This window comes from Chiloscyllium punctatum, chromosome 38 (assembly GCF_047496795.1).
Source record: "Chiloscyllium punctatum isolate Juve2018m chromosome 38, sChiPun1.3, whole genome shotgun sequence".
NCBI classification, from domain to species: Eukaryota; Metazoa; Chordata; class Chondrichthyes; order Orectolobiformes; family Hemiscylliidae; genus Chiloscyllium; species Chiloscyllium punctatum.
The window spans coordinates 22,434,997-22,453,165 of NC_092776.1; the positions used below are offsets into that span (position 1 = coordinate 22,434,997).

The following is an 18,169-nucleotide window of genomic DNA, read 5'->3' on the forward strand; positions in this document are numbered from 1 at the left end:
TGAATTCTATGAGGCAGGAAAAGCAAATAAAATCATCAAATCAGATCCAAGAATTAGACATGACTAACATCAAGCAGAAAACAAAAGTCATGTTTTTCACTTTTATAAAAGATGTTTCATTAAATAGTACTGTGATTGGTAATCGTACTTCATATATTGCAATGAAAGGAAGAACAAATTAATAACAAATTATTACAAAAGATTTTAAGGAGCCTGAAATGACTATTTTACACTTTGTAATTTGAAATAATTACCAGACTCATTTATTTAGTAACTGATAACACCAAAAGCTATATGTTATTGGAATAACACAAGTAGAAAATAGTCCTTTTTGAAAAAGCATACACTATGGATTGTTCAGATTTTTACCTGGCAAAGCCTGACACTCTTGGTTCCGCTCATCCCACTGACAGTTAAGCTTCATTGAACAGGTCTTGCAACTTGTAAATTTGCTACAAACATGCATATTCCGCACACGACATTTTGTATTGTTTCTTACAGACTAGGAAAAGAAATGGTTAAAATTGTCATTGGATATTTACCAGAGTTTAGCAAAACCACTCCATAAAACATCACATGCAACTTTTCAATAAACATCTAGCATTGATTACTGATAAATAGTTGCTTACATTAAGACAATGTCTTTCCAACTGTCCAAAATTGAGAAAAAAATTTTAGAATATCGGATGGAATACATTACATTGTTTCAAAGGTCTAAATTTCAAACATCCTACCTTTGAAGAATATAGAAAAGGATCAGATCAATGTATTACGGATAAAAGTGAATGGTGGTAAGGTGTTATTACAATATATGGAGGTATATTTGTTTCCAGCTACTGTAAGTTGGTTAAGAGCATATAGTTTGGTAGAGCTATGATGCCTAGCATCAAACGTTAGACTATTGGATCTATTTCACAGCAATTACATCTGATTTTCAGCTAACTTTCTTTTAAAGACTTTTTCTAAAAATACATGGAAAACTAGGACAGTAGGGTTGTGTACAATAAAGAATTAGAAATGATCAACACAATGGTGACTACAATGCAAAAATACTTATGTGGCTATTAAAAAAGACATCCAGAACATGTGAAAGACGCTACTTAAATGCAAGTCTTTACTTCTTTTCTTTCAAATAAGTTACACAGTAACTCTGCATCATAAGCAAACAACTTATAAATATTATTCAAACAAATGTGCACATTCATACTCCACCATTCCTCAAAATACTAATTCACCATTTAAGTGCATTAGAAATGCTTCCCCATGCCAAACTTTAAAAAGTTTGAATTCATTGATCATGAAAGACTGTAGTAAGCCCAACTAATTGTTTTCATAATCAGCATTCCATAGATTGATTCACATTTAACAAACATCCACAGTTCATATCCAAAATGGTTAAATAAAACTTAAGCTCCATTCAATTTTGACAGCAATGTATCCAAAGATATAGAGACCAACTGCTTCAATATCAGAGAAGTTGTGAGGGCACTAAACATTGTGTAATCATCCCTACATCTGACGTTAAACAGTAAATTGGGTCTAGAACACTACCCTGAGCAACTTCAGCAACACTTTCCTGCGGGTGCAGTGACTGAACTCCAAAAACCTGAACCACTTCCCTTTTAATTAGGTGTCACAACAACCAGGAGAGATGTTCTCCCAATTCTTATTGACTCTAATCTTTTTCTATTGCAAAAATATACTTATTTATAAAAATTATCTGTATATACATACTGTGGGATCGTGTTCAACGAACAACCAAAATCGGTGAGTGGCGAAAATAGCCTCTTTTATTCAGCAACCACAAGTAGCATAAGTTCAAGGTGGCAATAGAATCCCAAAATACAGTTCTTACAATAGCCTATTATACACAGTTCTTACATATATTAAAATTCCATTACTATGGTGTTACATTGTGTTACCCATAGTACATATATCTTTGAGGGGCTTCTGTCCTGGGAGACAGGAGATGGGTTGAAACATGGTGGGTGGCACGGTGGCTCAGTTGTTAGCACTGCTGCCTCACAGCACTAGGGTCCCAGGCTCATTCCCAGCCTTGGGTAACTGTCTGTGTGGAGTTTGCACATTCGCCCCCTGTCTGTGTGGATTTCCTCCGGGTGCTCCGGTTTCCTTCCACAGTCAAAGATGTGCAGGTCAGGTGAATTGGCCATGCTCAGCTGCCTATAGTGTTAGGTGCATTAGCCAGAGGGAAAATGGGACTGGGTGGGTTACTCTTCGGAGGGTCGGTGTGGACTTGTTGGGCCGAAGGACCTGTTTCCACACTGTAGGGAATCTAATCTAATCTAAATGTGCTAAATGCTGGCTGCTACTACTCCTGATAGGATTAAGAGTGTCTGTCTTGTCTGTTTGGATAATTAAGAGGTGTCTTTTAAGTTAGTAAATGTTAGTAAAAAATACTAGACCTACATGCTCTAAATAAGTTAAAAATTGTACCCGTACTTAATAAAAGAATAAAGGATATTAAAATGATTACTGCAACTGGGTTGTGAGATTTGTTTACCATTTGCTGATGTGAGTTTCATTCATTCATTCACCGAATTTCACTTAAGGGCTGTTTTTGACCGTTCGTTTCTTTTAGGGATAATGGCCCAGTTAAGAGATATTTAACAAGTACGTATTAACTGGGGAAAATGTTTGTTTTTCTGTAATCTATTTAGGTCCGAGAGACGGTTGTAAGGGCTGATTAATATTATAATGTTTCATGGAGACTTGATGCAGATGGTATTGTTCACTATATTGACACCTGATTAATGTAGAAGTAGGCCTGATAATGGTTTAAAGTGAATGGGTTGAAGGTGATGTTTTCATTTTAGTCTACATTGTAACAGTAAAATATATTACAAAGCGCGAATGAATGAATGAATGAGTTAATAACAGGTTATGTATGAATGAATATAGTGAGCTGGTGAGTGAGAGAGTAAAGATAACCTAAAACACAATCTCTCACAGAAGTTCTATACAGGAAAAAGCAAACACTGGATTTTGACATACCTCAGGATTTCTCTGCATTGCAAACAATGGCATGTTCTATTCATACAGGATTCTATTTACATTCACTTTGAGGCAATCAGGGTCTGATAACTGAAATACCTTAGATGGTGGTCTTTCTCCAATGCCTTAGCAGCAGCTGCCCCAAGCTTTAGTGCATCCCTCAGCATGTAGTCCTGGACCTTGTGATGTGCCTGTCTGCTCTTTACACTGGAAGATCAACAAACGTTTGGGCAAACCAAAGAGCTTCCTTCACCCAGTTGATGTTCTTCCAGGCACAGTTGATGGTTGTCTTGGTGCCCGTCCCGGGAACAGACAGTAGAGCACACAGTGATGCATCACAGAGTTGCTCGGGATGAACTTTAACAAAAACAACAGCATCTCTTTCCAGATGTCTTTGCAAAGGAAAAACATTCCAGAAGGAGATGTGCGACAGTGTCTTCGTCCCACATCCACGTAGCTGCTTCAAGGGCAGCATGCAATAGCAGAGAGTCCAGGTGTGTGTAAAGGATCTGACAGGTAGTGCCCTTCTCACCATTGGCCAAGTTATGTCATGGCACTTATAGGAAAATCCTTGGAATGAGGCATTCTGCCGAATGACATTGATAGCCTGCTCAGGGAATCACATGACAGGATACACCCTTTCTTTTTCCAATAGGGTCTCAAGAATGCTACAATCTGACCACTACCTGATGGACCTGTGGTCGAAGATGTTTCCTTTTGCAAATTTTTCCACAAGAGATAGGTGATGCAAAACTGTCCAAGTACTTGAAGCATTCCGCAGCAACGAGGCGAACTCCATCGTTCCTAACAAGTGGGGCAGGTAGGATCTTAATACAATGTGACAGTGGTTATTTGTTTACTGTGGGTCTGATGCAGCCACACTCAAAAATGGCCATCAGGATAAAGGCAGCACTGAGTATCTAAAACTTTGTACATGGTGTCCCTATGGACAATGTCCATCTTTGACCTCCAGATGAAATAGAACATAACTCGGGCTTTTTTTTTTAAATTCACGTCTGAAACATAAACATTACTGGCTGGCCAGCATTTTTATTTTCCATTCCTATTTGCCCTTGAGAAGGTGGTGGTGAATTGTCTTCTTGAGCTGCTGCCGTCCACCTGCTACAGGTTGACCCACAGCGTCTTTTGTTGGGGGTGGGGGGAGGGGGGGGAAGGAATTGTCCAGATCTGTTTGCATTTGAACTTAGACTGCTTCAGTATCTGATGATTGCACATCCCCACTTCTGGCCTTATGATGGAGGAAAGCTCACTGAAGAAGGTGAAGATGTTTGGCCCAGGACATTACACTGAGGCGCTCCTGCAGAGATGTTCTACAGCTGAAATGACTGACTTCTGACAACGACAACCATCTTCCATTGTGCCAAGTATGACTCTAACCAGCAGAGAGTTTGCCCCCGATACGCACTGATTCCAATTTTGCTTGGGTTTCTTGATGCCACACTTCGCCGGATACGGCCTTGATGTCAAGGGCTTTAACCCTTACCTCACCTCTGGAATTCATGTTTGAACCATGGCTGATATGAGGTCAAAAGCCAAGTGGCCAAACCCTAACTGGGTATCACTAAGCATGTTATTGCTGAACAAATGTTGCTTGATAATACAATCAATGAAACTTCCAGCATTTTACTGATGATTGAGCGTAGACTGATGGGATAGAAATTGACTGGGTTGGATTTGCTCTACGTTTTGTATACAAAATATACCTCTGCAATTTTCCATATTGTCGGTTAGATGTCACTGTCTTGGAGGAGCTTGGCTATGGAAACTGCAAGTTCTGAAGCACAAGTCTTTAGTATTACTGCCGGTATGTTGTCAGGGCCCAGAGCCTTTGCAGTATCCAGTGTCTCCAAATGTTTCTTGATATCACGTGGAGTTAATTGAATTGGCTGAAGATTGGTATCTGTCATGCTGTGGACTACTGGAGGAGACTGAGATGGATCATCCACTTGGCACTTCTGGCTGAAGGTTGCTTTGAATGCTTCAGCCTTATTTTTTACACTACCATAATGGAAGATGTGGATATTTGTGAAGTCTCCTCCTGTAGTGAGTTGTTTAACTGTCCACCACCATTCATGACTGGATGTGGTAGGACTGCAGAGTTTAGATCTGATTGATTGGTTGAAGGATCACTTAGCTCTATCATTCACTGCTTATGAAAATAGTTCTGTTTTGGAGCCTCACCAGGCTAACACTTCAGTTTTAGTTATGCTTAATGCTGATCCTGGCCACATGCCCTCGTGCACACTCTATTGATGCCCTTGCTTGATCATAATGGTTGAGTGTGGATATACCAAGCTATGTGGTTGCAGGCTTTGTTGGAGTACAATTCTGCTGCTGCTGATGGCCCATATCGTCTCATGGATGCCCAGTCTTGAGTTGCTGGATCTGTTTGAAGTCTGTCTCATTTAGCATGATGGTAGTTCTGCACCATTGTGTGAAGGTGGGACTTCGTCAGTGCAGTGATCACTCTTATCAGTATTGTCATGGGCAGACGCATATGCAGCCAGCAGATTGGTAAGGATGAGGTCAAGTGTATTTTTCCCTCTTGTTAGTTCCCTCACCATCTGCTGCGGACCCAGTCTAGCAGCTATATCTTTTAGGATCTGAACAGATCAATCAGTTGCTGCTAAGCCACTCTTGGTGTGTGCACACTGAAATCCCCCATCTTAAGTACATATTGCACCCTTGCCACCCTCAGTGTTTCCTCAAAGTTTACTCGATGAAGGAGCACTGACTCATCAGCCGAGGGAGGACAGTACATAGCAATCAGTAGGAGGTTTCTTTGCCCAAGTCCAATCTGAAGCCATGAGATTTCATGGGGTCCACAGTCAATGTTAAGGACTTTGAAGGCAATTCCGTCCTGACTGTAAGCCACTGTGCCAGCATCTTTGCTGGAGTTGACTTGCCATGGAACAGGATATATACAAGGATGGTGATGGTGATGGTGATGTCTTAGACATGATCTGTCAGATATGATTCCGTGGGTAAGATTACATCAAGCTGTTTCTTCAATAGTCTGTGAGACAGGTCTCTTAATTTTGGTACTAGTCCAAAATGTTGGTAAGCAGGACTTTGCAGAGTCGACAAGGCTGTTTCTGGTCCCTGGGTCGATGCCAGGGGGTCTATCAATTTCATTTCTTTCTTGAGAGCTTGTAGTGTTTGATGCAACTGAATGGCTTGCTGGGCCATTTCAGAGGGCAGTTAAGAGTCAATAACATTGTTGTTAGTCTGGAGTTACATGTAGGCTAGACCAGTTGAGGACGGCAGACTTCCTTTCATGAAGGACAACAGTGAGCCAGTGGCCTTTTCCCACAATCAACAATAGTTTCATGGTCATCAGTAGATTCTAAATTCCAGATTTCCTTTACTGACTTCAAATTCCGCCATTTGGAGATAAGGCTGGAACAGGATACTGATTAGGAATGATCAGCCATGATCATATTGAATGGCGGTGCAGGCTCGAAGGGCAGAATGGCCTACTCCTGCATCTATTGTCTATTGCTGTGGTGGGATTCAAACCTAGATCCCCAGAACATGAACTGAGTTTCTGGATTAATTCCTGATGGAGGGCTTTTGCCCGAAACGTCAACTTTCCTGCTCCTCGGATGATGCCTGACCTGCTGTACGTATCCAGAACCACTCTAATCTTTCTGGATTAATAGTCTAGCAATAATGCCACCAGCCCATTATCTCTCCATAACTTCTGTGGCTCAGGTTTGGAGATTAGAGCAGACCTGTACCACACACACTAACACTGAGGATACCTTATACATGCTCAGGGAGGCGATAGCCTAGTGGTATTACTGCTGGGCTTTTAACCTAAGACCCAAGTAGTGTTGTGGGGACCCAGGTTTGAATCTGGCCACGGCAGATGGTGGAATTACGATTTAATTTAAACATCTGGAATTAAGACTCGAAGGATGATGATGAAACTATTGTCGATTGATGGAGAAAATCTCATCCGGTTCCTTTTGGGAAGGAAATTGTCATCCTTACCTGGTCTGGCCTATATGTGACTCCACATGCGCAAAAATGAGGTGACTCTTAACTGCTATCTGGCCAATTATGGATGGACAATAAATGCTGGTCTAATGACTGATGTCCATAGCCCATAAATGAATTTTAAAAAAGACCAGGTTTATACCTCCAATGGAGAGGGAATGGTGCTCCCAGCTTCCCAGTTGCTGGGTCATCTTGGCGATATGCTCCTGAGTTTTGGCACATGCCCCAGTCTCTCTCTGTACCTTATACCCAGTACCTTCACAAAATCTGATTTGATATTGAAAGGGATAAAGGTTTGATCGGCCCAGTTCACAAAGAACACGCCCTTGATCTTGCCTCCCAGGCCAGCTCAAACTGGTTGCAGATGCTCACGAGTTTGTGCACTGATAGGGATCCAAGCAAAAAACAGTGACATCATCCATGTACAGAGAGATTTTGACTTTCAGGCCTCCGCTGCCTGGAATAGTCACCCATCCCAGACTTGCATCCTTCCTGATGGATTTAGAAAAGGTCTAGACAACACACAAACATGGCAGGAGAGAGTAGGTAGTCCTGCCTGACTCCAGAGCAGATTAGGAAGCTTTCTGATTCCCAACCGTTGTTTGAGACTGCATATTGATGCTGGTTTTCAGCAGCTACATCCAATTGTGGATTCCCTCCCCAAAGTCCATTTTGGAAAGCTCATTCCTCTTGTAGGTGTGCAAATTTCTTTCAAAGGCATTCTCTTCATCCAGGCTGATAAGGTGTCCACCTGCTGCTCTGTATGTAGGCAATTGTATCTCTGAGGAGCGTCGTGCTCTCAGCAGTATCCTGCCTGATACAGCACAGGTTTGGTAGAGGTGAATCACTGATCCCAGAGCAGAACTGACCTAGTTGGCAATGACCTTAGAGCAGGAAAATTGACATTTTGGGGAGAGAGACCTTGGAGGCTCCCTGCCTTCATTCCTGACGAAGGGCTTTCGCCCGAAACATCAATTTTCCTGCTCCTCAGATGCTGCCTGACCTGCTGTGCTTTTCCAGCACCACTCTAATCTAGACTCTGATTTCCAGCTTCTGCAGTCCTCACTTTTGCTTAGCGATGACCTTAGACAGGTTTTAGTAAACCATATTCAACAGCGAAATTGAATGCCAATTTCGAATTTCCTCCCTCTCCCCTTCTGTTTACAGATGAGGGTGATAATGCATTTCTTTGTGGATTCACACATGCTACCTGCAAGACCTAAAGTACAATGCGATTAGCTGAAACTTGTCAATTCAGATTTGCCCTCCATTTTTGAGGACAGAACAACCCTGAGCAGCTTTCCACGTTTTCAGGCTAATCCAGTTCCACAGAGCTGGATACAACTTGGTCGATAAGTAGTCGTTTCCAGGAGTTTTATTCTTTTCAAAGTACTTGAGGGCCTTTATCAGCTCATCCAGAGATAATGATTGGTTCAGCTTCTCCCGTGTGCTGTCTTCTAAGATCTTCATGATCGAGGTCAGGAACAACTGGGAGGTTGTGCAGTCTGTGGGCTTCATATCATACAGTATGGCATAAAAGGATTGGTTGATCCTCAGACTGAGATGGTATTTCTGAGCCATTCTACTTCTCTCAGGATAGTGATCAAAGAACTCTCCTTGTTTACCTTTCTCGGGAAGAAGCACAAGCACATCTTATCCTGTTTGATGTAGCAAACTCTGGACTGGAAGATTATCTTGGAGGCCTGCAAGGCAAAGGCCAAGCCTTACTGGCTCTTCATCTCCATGAGATTCTCCTTTCCTGTTGCCTCCAGTTTTACTAGGGCTTCTTGATGCCACCTCGGGAATAAAGGCAGTGAGCCTGAAGTGTGGAGAGATAAGCTAGAGGAGGGTGGGGGTGGGGAGAGAGTAGCATAGAGTACAATGGGTGAGTGGGTGGGAGATGAAGGTGATAGGTCAAGGAGAAGAGGGTGGAGTGGATAGGTGGAAAAGAAGATAGGCAGGTTGGACAAATCCGGACAAGTCAAGGAGACAGTGCTGAGCTGGAAGTGTGAAACTAGGATGAGGTGGGGGAAAGGGAAATGAGGAAGCGGTTGAAGTCCACATTGATGCCCTGGGGTTGAAGTGTTCCGAGGCGGAAGATGAGGCGTTCTTCCTCCAGGCATCTGGTGGTGAGGGAGCGGCGGTGAAGGAGGCCCAGGACCTCCATGTCCTCGGCAGAGTGGGAGGGGGAGTTGAAATGTTGGACCACGGGGAGGTTTGGTTGATTGGTGCGGGTGTCTCGGAGATGTTCCCTAAAGCGCTCTGCTAGGAGGCGCCCAGTCTCCCCGATGTAGAGGAGACCACATCGGGAGCAACGGATACAATAAATGATATTAGTGGATGCGCAGGTAATATCATTTATTGTATCCGTTGCTCTCGATGTGGTCTCCTCTACATTAGGGAGACTGGGCGCCTCCTAGCAGAGCGCTTTAGGGAACATCTCCGAGACACCCGCACCAATCAACCAAACCGCCCTGTGGCCCAACATTTCAACTCCCCTTCCCACTCTGCCGAGGACATGGAGGTCCTGGGCCTCCTTCACCGCCGCTCCCTCGCCACCAGACGCCTGGAGGAAGAACGCCTCATCTTCCGCCTCGGAGCACTTCAACCCCAGGGCATCAATGTGGACTTCAACAGCTTCCTCATTTCCCCTTCCCCCACCTCATCCTAGTTTCAAACTTCCAGCTCAGCACTGTCTCCTTGACTTGTCCGGACTTGTCCAACCTGCCTATCTTCTTTTCCACCTATCCACTCCACCCTCTCCTCCTTGACCTATCACCTTCATCTCCTCCCCCACTCACCCATTGTACTCTATGCTACTCTCTCCCCACCCCCACCCTCCTCTAGCTTATCTCTCCACGCTTCAGGCTCACTGCCTTTATTCCTGATGAAGGTTTTGCCCAAAACGTCGATTTCGCTGCTCATTGGATGCTGCCTGAACTGCTGTGCTCTTCCAGCGCCACTAATCCAGTATTTGGTTTTCAGCATCTGCAGTCATTGTTTTTACCTTCTTGATGCCACAGTTGGTTGAATGTTGCATTGATGTAAAGGCAATCATCCTTACCTCACCGCCTGAGTTTACCTCTTTAGTCAATGTATGGAGCAAGGCCGTAATAAATTCAGGAGCTGACTAGCCCTAGCAGAATCCAATTTAGCAACAATGAAAAGGTTATTTTGGAGCAACTGCTTTTTGTTAGCATGGTTGATAATAACACATGCAGCTGATGATAATAAGTACAATGCAATAGTTAAAATTTGCCAATTCAGATTTGTCTATCATTTTTGTGGACAGAACAGCTTTCCATATTTTCGAGCAGATTAGATTAGATTAGATTCCCTACAGTGTGGAAACAGGCTCTTTGGCCCAACAAGTCCATACCAACCTTCTGGGGAGCAACCCACCCAGACCCATTCCCCTACATTTACCCCTGACTAATCTACCTAACACAATGAGCAATTCAGCATGGCCAATTCACCTAACCTGCACATCTTTGGACTGTGGGAGGAAACCAGAGCACCCGGAGGAAATCCATGCAGACACAAGGAGAATGTGCAAGCTTCACACAGACAGTTGCCCAAGGCAGGAATTGAACCCGGGCCCTGGCGCTGTGAGGCAGCAGTGCTAACCACTGAGCCACCGTGCCGCCCTGCCAGCATTCAGAAATGGGTCACAGAATGTTGTCAGGATCATCATCTTTACCGCACCCCAATGTCTTCGCCCATTCCCCAATATTAAATGAAATGAATATAACTGGCCAAAAACTTGTACCCTTGATGTCAGGGACCTCAGGAGGAGGCTGAGAATGGAACATGCCTTGGCACTACTAGCTGAAGATGCTTGTCAATACTTCAGCCTTGTCTGGCTGCTAGGCTCCCCATCATTCAGAATCAGAATATTTGTGGTGTCTTCCCCTCCAGACAGATGTTTAACTGTCCATCACGATTTACCACTGCATATGGCAGGACTGCAGAACTTAAGGTTTGATTCGTTGGTTCTGGTATTCCATAGGTCTATCTATCACAATTTCATTCCACTTGGTCTTGTCTTTCTGAGTAAATCTGTCAATTTTCTCCTTTAAACTTACATTTTAAGTTAAACATTGTTATCTGGTTAACTTAAAAGCAAATAGAAATATTCACTATGTCACAAACATTGATAAAAATAACAGCATGGAAACAAACACATTGTATTAACAAGTTTTTAATTTCCCCCAATAACTCAAACAACATTGTCAAAACACATTTAGGAGAATAATCAGAATATGACCATTAAACTTTTCAAATAAAATATCATAATTCTTTTGAAATAACCATATATGAACTACCAATGTAATTAAATACATTCCTGCCTTATCCTGCCAGATTGGGGGGGGGGGGGGGAATACAAACAAATATCACATTTACTGTATGTGAAGAACTACTTTTTTTAAATGGACTGATTTGCATAATTCACTTTGTGGAATTAGTTAATATTTTAACTATGCTTTTGAGCTCATCAGAGATCATTGTTACATTTGCATACTGTCATCCATAAGCAAACTGGTGAATTAATTGGTGATCTGACAAATCTTGTGTGATAAAAACAAAAAACGTTCAAAATACTGTGGAGCCAGAAGCAGAGTTACTGCTTCGGGACAATGATTTTTCATTAGAATGTAATAATAGATTTTAAGCAAGGCAGAAGGTGGGAAAATAGGGAAAGTCTCTGCTAGAGTAAAAGACAGTATCGTTATTTTAAATTGAAAGGAAACAAGGTTTGTGAAGGTTTGTAGCTCAGGTTGAGGTTTAGGGTATAGGTTTGCTCAATGAAGCCACTTGGAGGTCGCCACTGATGATGTTACCTAGCCAGGTAGTGAAACATCTGGATATCAAACCTACAGCTCAGCGAGCAAACCTACACCCCTGAAAGGAAACAACTAGCCTCAACCTATATAAAAGAATTATTACAATCAGGAAACAGACCAGTATCTGTATGGAGGGAAGGAGTATAGTTTGTCTTCTGATGTGTGCAATGCCCAAGGACAGCAGAGCCTTGCAACATCCAAGTGAGATGAGATAACCTATTGATGGCTATCTCACACATTCAGCTCAAGGTTACTTGGATGACTTCCCAAATGGATTAAACTGCTCAGTTTTCAAATATCTAAAGCCAAAACCATTTTGCAGCAAATGAAAAATATGCTATTTAATAAGATTGAAAACTCAAGTATAATTGAAACATTCAACAGAGGGGTTCAGGTACATCATTTTTTGAAATCTGAGCTGCAGGTAAACAGGGTGGTTAAGAAGGTGTTTAGCATGCTTGCCTTCATTGCTCAGACCAATGAATATAGGAGTTGGGACATCATGGAAGCTGGTAAGGCCACTTTTGTAGTACTGCACACACTTCTGGTATCCTGCTAGAGGAAGGACATTATTAAATTGGAGGGGTTCATAAAAAAACCTTACAAGGATGTAACCAGGACATGAGCATTTGAGTTATAAGGAGAAGCTGGATTTGCTGGGACTTTTTTCCTGGAGCGTAGGAGGTTTATAAAATCTTGAGAGGCATAGATAAGGCGAATAGCAAAGGTCTTTTTCCTAACGTAGGGCAGTTCAAAACTCGAGGACATATTTTTAAGGTGAAAAGAGAAAGATTTAAAATGGACCTGAGGAGCAACCTTTTCACTTTTTCACACTTTTTCATTCGTGTGTGGAATGAACTGCCTGAGGGTGTGGTAGATACAGGTACAGTCACAGCATTTAAAAGACATTTGGACAGGTACTTGAATTGGAATGGTTGAGAGGGATAGGAGCCAAACTCAGGCAAATGGGATTTGTTCAGTTTGGGAATCTTGGTCGGCATGGACAAGTTGGACCGAAGAGTGTATTTATGTGCTGTATGACTCCGTGACTCTAATGCTAAACCAAAAGATTGTCTGTGCAAAAAATTTACATACTACATGTATTCCAACCTTTACTTAAACTTACCACAGAGCAGTTGCTGGTGATAGAAATGCATTTCTTATCCTCACACCACTGACATCCATTCATATTGGCTGTACAGCTGCCACAGTCTGTATACTTGAAACATCTGTCATCTGTAGCTACTGCAATACAAATGAGTGAAGAAATTCATTTCTGAAAGGGAAGTGAATTGAAAAAGGTTTCATCCAAACAGTTGCCATCCTTGCTGTCATTGCAGAGTCACTGACAGGTTTTCTCTTTAGCTGATGCACAACTTTACAAAGAATAGCTAACAACTAATAAATTTGCAGCTGCCAATAGCACAACTACTAACTTTACAAATTCACTCAGTACCTCAATTTTGTTTTCTAAGTTTACTTTTAGAGCATTGATTCTAGTTTTACGTGGCAGTGTTTCAGTTAACATTGTTGCACAGTTTCAATGGAGAATGAAAAATAAAACTACAGAAGAACTCTTTCTCAAATGGATGCTTTGTATGCATCCGTGTTACCAAATTGGTTGTTTAGCTTTATACTTTGATATCTGCCACATTGAATAAGAAAAATGGACCAGACACAGCATGCACAGGCGACTGAGGTGTCGGTGGGGGAATACATTGGGGCCAGTGACCATAATTATTTTTGATTTAAAATAATGATGGAAAAGGATAGACCAGATCTAAAAGTTGAAGTTCGAAATTGGAGAAAGGCCAATTTTGATGGTATTAGGCAAGAACTTTTAAAAGCTGACTGGGGGCAGATGTTCACAGGTAAAGGGACGACTGGAAAATGGGAAGCCTTCAGAAATGAGATAAGAATCCAGAGAAAGTATATTCCTGTTAGGGTGAAAGGAAAGGCGGGTAGGTATAGGGAATGCCAGATGAATAAAGAAACTGAGGGTTTGGTTAAGAAAAAGAAGGAAGCATATGTCAGGTACAGACAGGATAGATCGAGTGAATCCTTAGAAGAGTATAAAGGCAGTAGGAGTATACTTAAGAGAGAAATCAGGAGGGCAAAAAGGGGACATGCGATAGCTTTGGCAAATAGAATTAAGGAGAATCCAAAGGGTTTTTGCAAATATATTAAGCACAAAAGGGTAACGAGGGAGAGAACAGGGCCCCTCAAAGATCAGCAAGGCGGCCTTTGTGTGGAGCTGCAGAAAATAGGGGAGATACTAAACGAGTATTTTGCATCAGTATTTACTGTGGAAAAGGATATGGAAGGTATAGACTGTAGGGAAATAGATGGTGACACCTTGAAAAATGTCCGGATTACAGAGGAGGAAGTGCTGGATGTCTTGAAATGCATAAAGGTGGATAAATCCCCAGAACCTGATTATGTGTACCCTAGAACTCTGTGAGAAGCTAGGGAAGTGATTGCTGGGACTCTTGCCGAGATATTTGAATCATTGATAGTCACAGGTGAGGTGCCGAAAGACTGGAAGTTGGCAAACATGGTGCCACTGTTTAAGAAGGGTGGTAAGGACAAGCCAGGGAACTACAGGCCAGTGAGCTTGATGTCGGTGGTGGGCAAGTTGGTGGAGGGAATCCTGAAGGACAGGATGTACATGTATTTGGAAAGGCAATGACTGATTAGGGATAGTCAACATGGCTTTGCGCGTGGGAAATCATGTCTCACAAACTTGATTGAGTTTTTTGACAAAGTGACAAAGAGGATTGATGAGGGCAGAGTGGTAGATGTGATCTACATGGACTTCAGTAAGCTGTTTGACAAGGTTCCCCACGGGAGACTGGTTAGCAAAGTTAAATCTCACGGAATACAGGGAGAACTTACAATTTGGATTCAGAACTGGCTCAAAGGCAGAAGACAGAGAGTGGTTGCTTTTCAGACTGGGGGCCTGTGACAAGTGGAGTATCACAAGGATTGGTGCTGGGTCCTCCATGTTTTGTCATTTATTTAAATGATTTGGATGTGAGCACAAGAGGTATGGTTAGTAAGTTTGCAGATGACATCAAAATTGGAGGTGTGGTGGACAGCTAAGAAAGTTACATCGGATTACATCAGGATCTTGATCATATGGACCAATGGGCTGAGAAGTGGCAGATAGAGTTTAATTCAAATTAAAACTGCATTCTTAGAGCTGCAGCAAAACCTCACAGCTCTTAAACTCGATCCCCCTGTTAATGAAAGCCAAGGCACTATATGCTTTCTTACCAACCCTATCCACTTGGGTGGCAACTTTGAGGCATCTATGCACTTGAACATCAAGATCCTGCTGTTCCACCACACTGCCAAGAACCCTGTATTTAATCCTGTATGCAGCATTTAAGTTTGATCTTTCAAAATGCATCACTTCGCATTTATCCAGGTTGAACTTCATCTGCCACTTCTCAGCCCAGCTCGGCATACTGTCTATGTCGCGCTGCAGCTTGCAACAGCACTCAATACTAACAACGGTACCTTCAGCCTCTGTGTCATCTGCAAATTTAATAACCCACCCCTCCAACTCCTCATCCAAGTTATTTATAAAATCTACAAAGAGCAGAAGCCCAACAACAGAGCCCTGTGGGACGCCACTCACCACTGACCTCCAGGCAAAACACTTTGATCTACAACCACTCTCTGCCTTCTATCAGCCAACCAATTCTGAATCCAGACAGCCAAATTTCCCTGTATCCCACACCTCCTGACTTTATGAATGAGCCTGCTACGGGGAACCTTATAAAATCCCTTGGTGAAGTCCATATGCACCACATCCACTGCCTGATCTTTGTCAACCTGTCTCATCATCTCCTCAAAGAGCTCAATAAGATTTGTGAGGTATGACCTGCTCCTCAAAGCCATGCTGACTGCTTTTAATCACGCTATTCTTTTCCAAATAGTCAAAAATCCTATCCCACAGAATTATTTCCAAAACCTTGCTGACCACAGACGTAAGACTGACTGGTCTGTAATTGCCAGGGGTTTCCCTATTACCCTTCTTGAAAAGAGGAACAACATTCACCTCCCTCCAATCCTCCAGTACGACTCCCATGAAGAGTGAGGAAGAAAAGAGCTTCGCCAAAGGCTGAGCAAATTCCATTCTCTCTTCGTGGAGCAATCTAGGATAAATCTGATCTGGCCCTGGGGACTTATCAATCTTAATGTTTGCCAAAATTTCCAGCAGATCAACCTCCTTAATCTCTATCTGTTCAAGCTTGTTTTCCAGCTCCTCAATGTTCTCATCTACAACAAGGTCCCTTTCCTAAGCGAAAACCAAAGCAAAAAAACTCATTTATGTGCTGCATTTTGGGAAAGCAAATCTTAGCAGGTCTTATACACTTAATGGCAGTGTCCTAGGGAGTGTTGCCGACAAAGAGACCTTGGAGTGCAGGTTCATAGCTTCTTGAAGTGGTGTCGCAGGTAGTTAGGATAGTGAAGGAGGCGATTAATTATGCTTTCCTTTATTGGTCAGAGTATGGAGTACAGGAGTTGGGAGGTCAGGTTGCGGCTGTACAAGTCATTGGTTATGCCACAGTTGGAATATTGCATGCAATTCTGGTCTTCTTCCTATTGGAAACTTGAAAGGGTTCAGAAAAAAATTTATAAGGATGTTGCCAAGGTTGGAGGATTTGAGCTATAAGGAGGCTGAACAGGCTGAGGCTGTTTTCCCTGCTGCGTCGGAGGCTGAGGGGTGACCTTATAGAGGTTTACAAAATTATGAGGGGCATGGATAGGATAAATAGACAAAGTCTTTTCCCTGAATTCGGGGAGTCCAGAACTAGAGGGCATGGGTTTAGGGTGAGAGGGGAAAGATATAAAAGAGACCTAAGGCGCAACCTTTTCACAGAGGGGGGTGCGTGCATGGAATGAGCTGCCAGAGGAAGTGGTGGAGGCTGGTACAATTGCAACATTTAGAAGGCATTTGGATGGGTATATGAATAGGAAAGGTTTCGAGGAATTTGGGCCGGGTGCTGGCAGGTGGGACTAGATTGGGTTGGGACATATGTTCGGCGTGGATGTGTTGGACCGAAGGATCTGTTACCATGCTGTACATCTCTATGACTCTACAACTCTATGTAGGCATTGTTGATAAAACCAGTGTTTATCAAAACTTAACTGCCCCTGAGACTATGATTGTGAGCCATGTTCTTGACAACTAAGTGGTTTGCTGTACGATTTCAGAGGCTAGTTAACAGCCAACCCACATTACTCTGAATCTGGAGTTAGCTGACCAGGTAAGGACAGATTTCCAGATGGGTTCCAAATCAATCTGGGTGGTGGCATGGGGATCATTATCGGTCCTGATTCCAGATTTATCCGAGTATCTAAATTTAAATTTTCCAGTTGTCATGATGGGATGGGGTAGAGCTGTTGAGGTCTGAACAAAATGTGGCAGAATCGGATGAGAAGTCCAAATCTATCATGACATCAGGAACATTATACTTTTGCTAAGCTTCGAGACAAGTCCCTCACTAAGCAAAGATACGGTGCCAATTAAAGAGATTATGCTTGTTAAATACCTTATTAATGTCACAACTTGCCTTATTAATATTCAGCATCCCATTTTACCAATTAGGCTGAACAAGCTAGATGTCAAGAAACCTTAACATGGAAATCAGAGCGGGTACTCTGTAGCTTCAGCTCGCCAGTGGCTGTGAAGAGCCTCCCATGTTGGTCAGCACCAAACAACAATTCACAGTATAATCTACAGGCACCAGCTGCATGCAACTCTCATCCATGTGCACTGGTATCTGGCTTTTGCAAACTCATGACCATCATGGCACTTTTCTGATCCACTTGAAAGGTGCTTAGGAAGTATAAACTTGCATTGTAATGCACACCAGCAACTAAATGTATGCAAACAGTTTGCCGCACATACCCACGACAACAGCAACTAGCTGTGAAAGGTTGCAACAGGAATATTTTGTGCATAGGGACTCAAATCACAGAACGGTCCAGCTCATCTCAGGGCTGCTCACTTGCTGCCTTTAGTGCTCACTTACTGACCACTTACCAGCATAGTTGTGGAATCTAAGTCTTGGCTTACCTTGCCTTGCCATACCTATAAATGCTTCAGCTAGAGCCAAAAGTCATCAATACTACTGCACCGATGTGTTCACTTATTCAGACATATGTCATGCCACTCAGTACAGATTTGTTCACCAGGGGCTGGGGATCAGGGCATCTTGATGTAGGGAATGCTGAGGCATTAGTGGCATACACCCGTCATTTATCCAGTCCTGAAG

The 18,169-nt window shown here is 42.7% G+C and overlaps 1 protein-coding gene across 3 annotated transcripts in view; it reads right to left on the reverse strand.

Moving 5' to 3' along the window:
• atrnl1b (attractin-like 1b) overlaps positions 1-18,169 on the reverse strand; it is a 928,830-nt gene that overhangs the window by 689,838 nt on the left and 220,823 nt on the right. For all 3 annotated transcript variants that reach the window (XM_072557357.1, XM_072557356.1, XM_072557358.1), the window contains 2 exons: positions 13,006-13,124; positions 370-502 (listed from right to left, as the gene is read on the reverse strand). In XM_072557357.1, the coding sequence (XP_072413458.1) occupies positions 370-502; positions 13,006-13,124 (252 nt within the window). The remainder of the gene's footprint in view (positions 1-369; positions 503-13,005; positions 13,125-18,169) is intronic.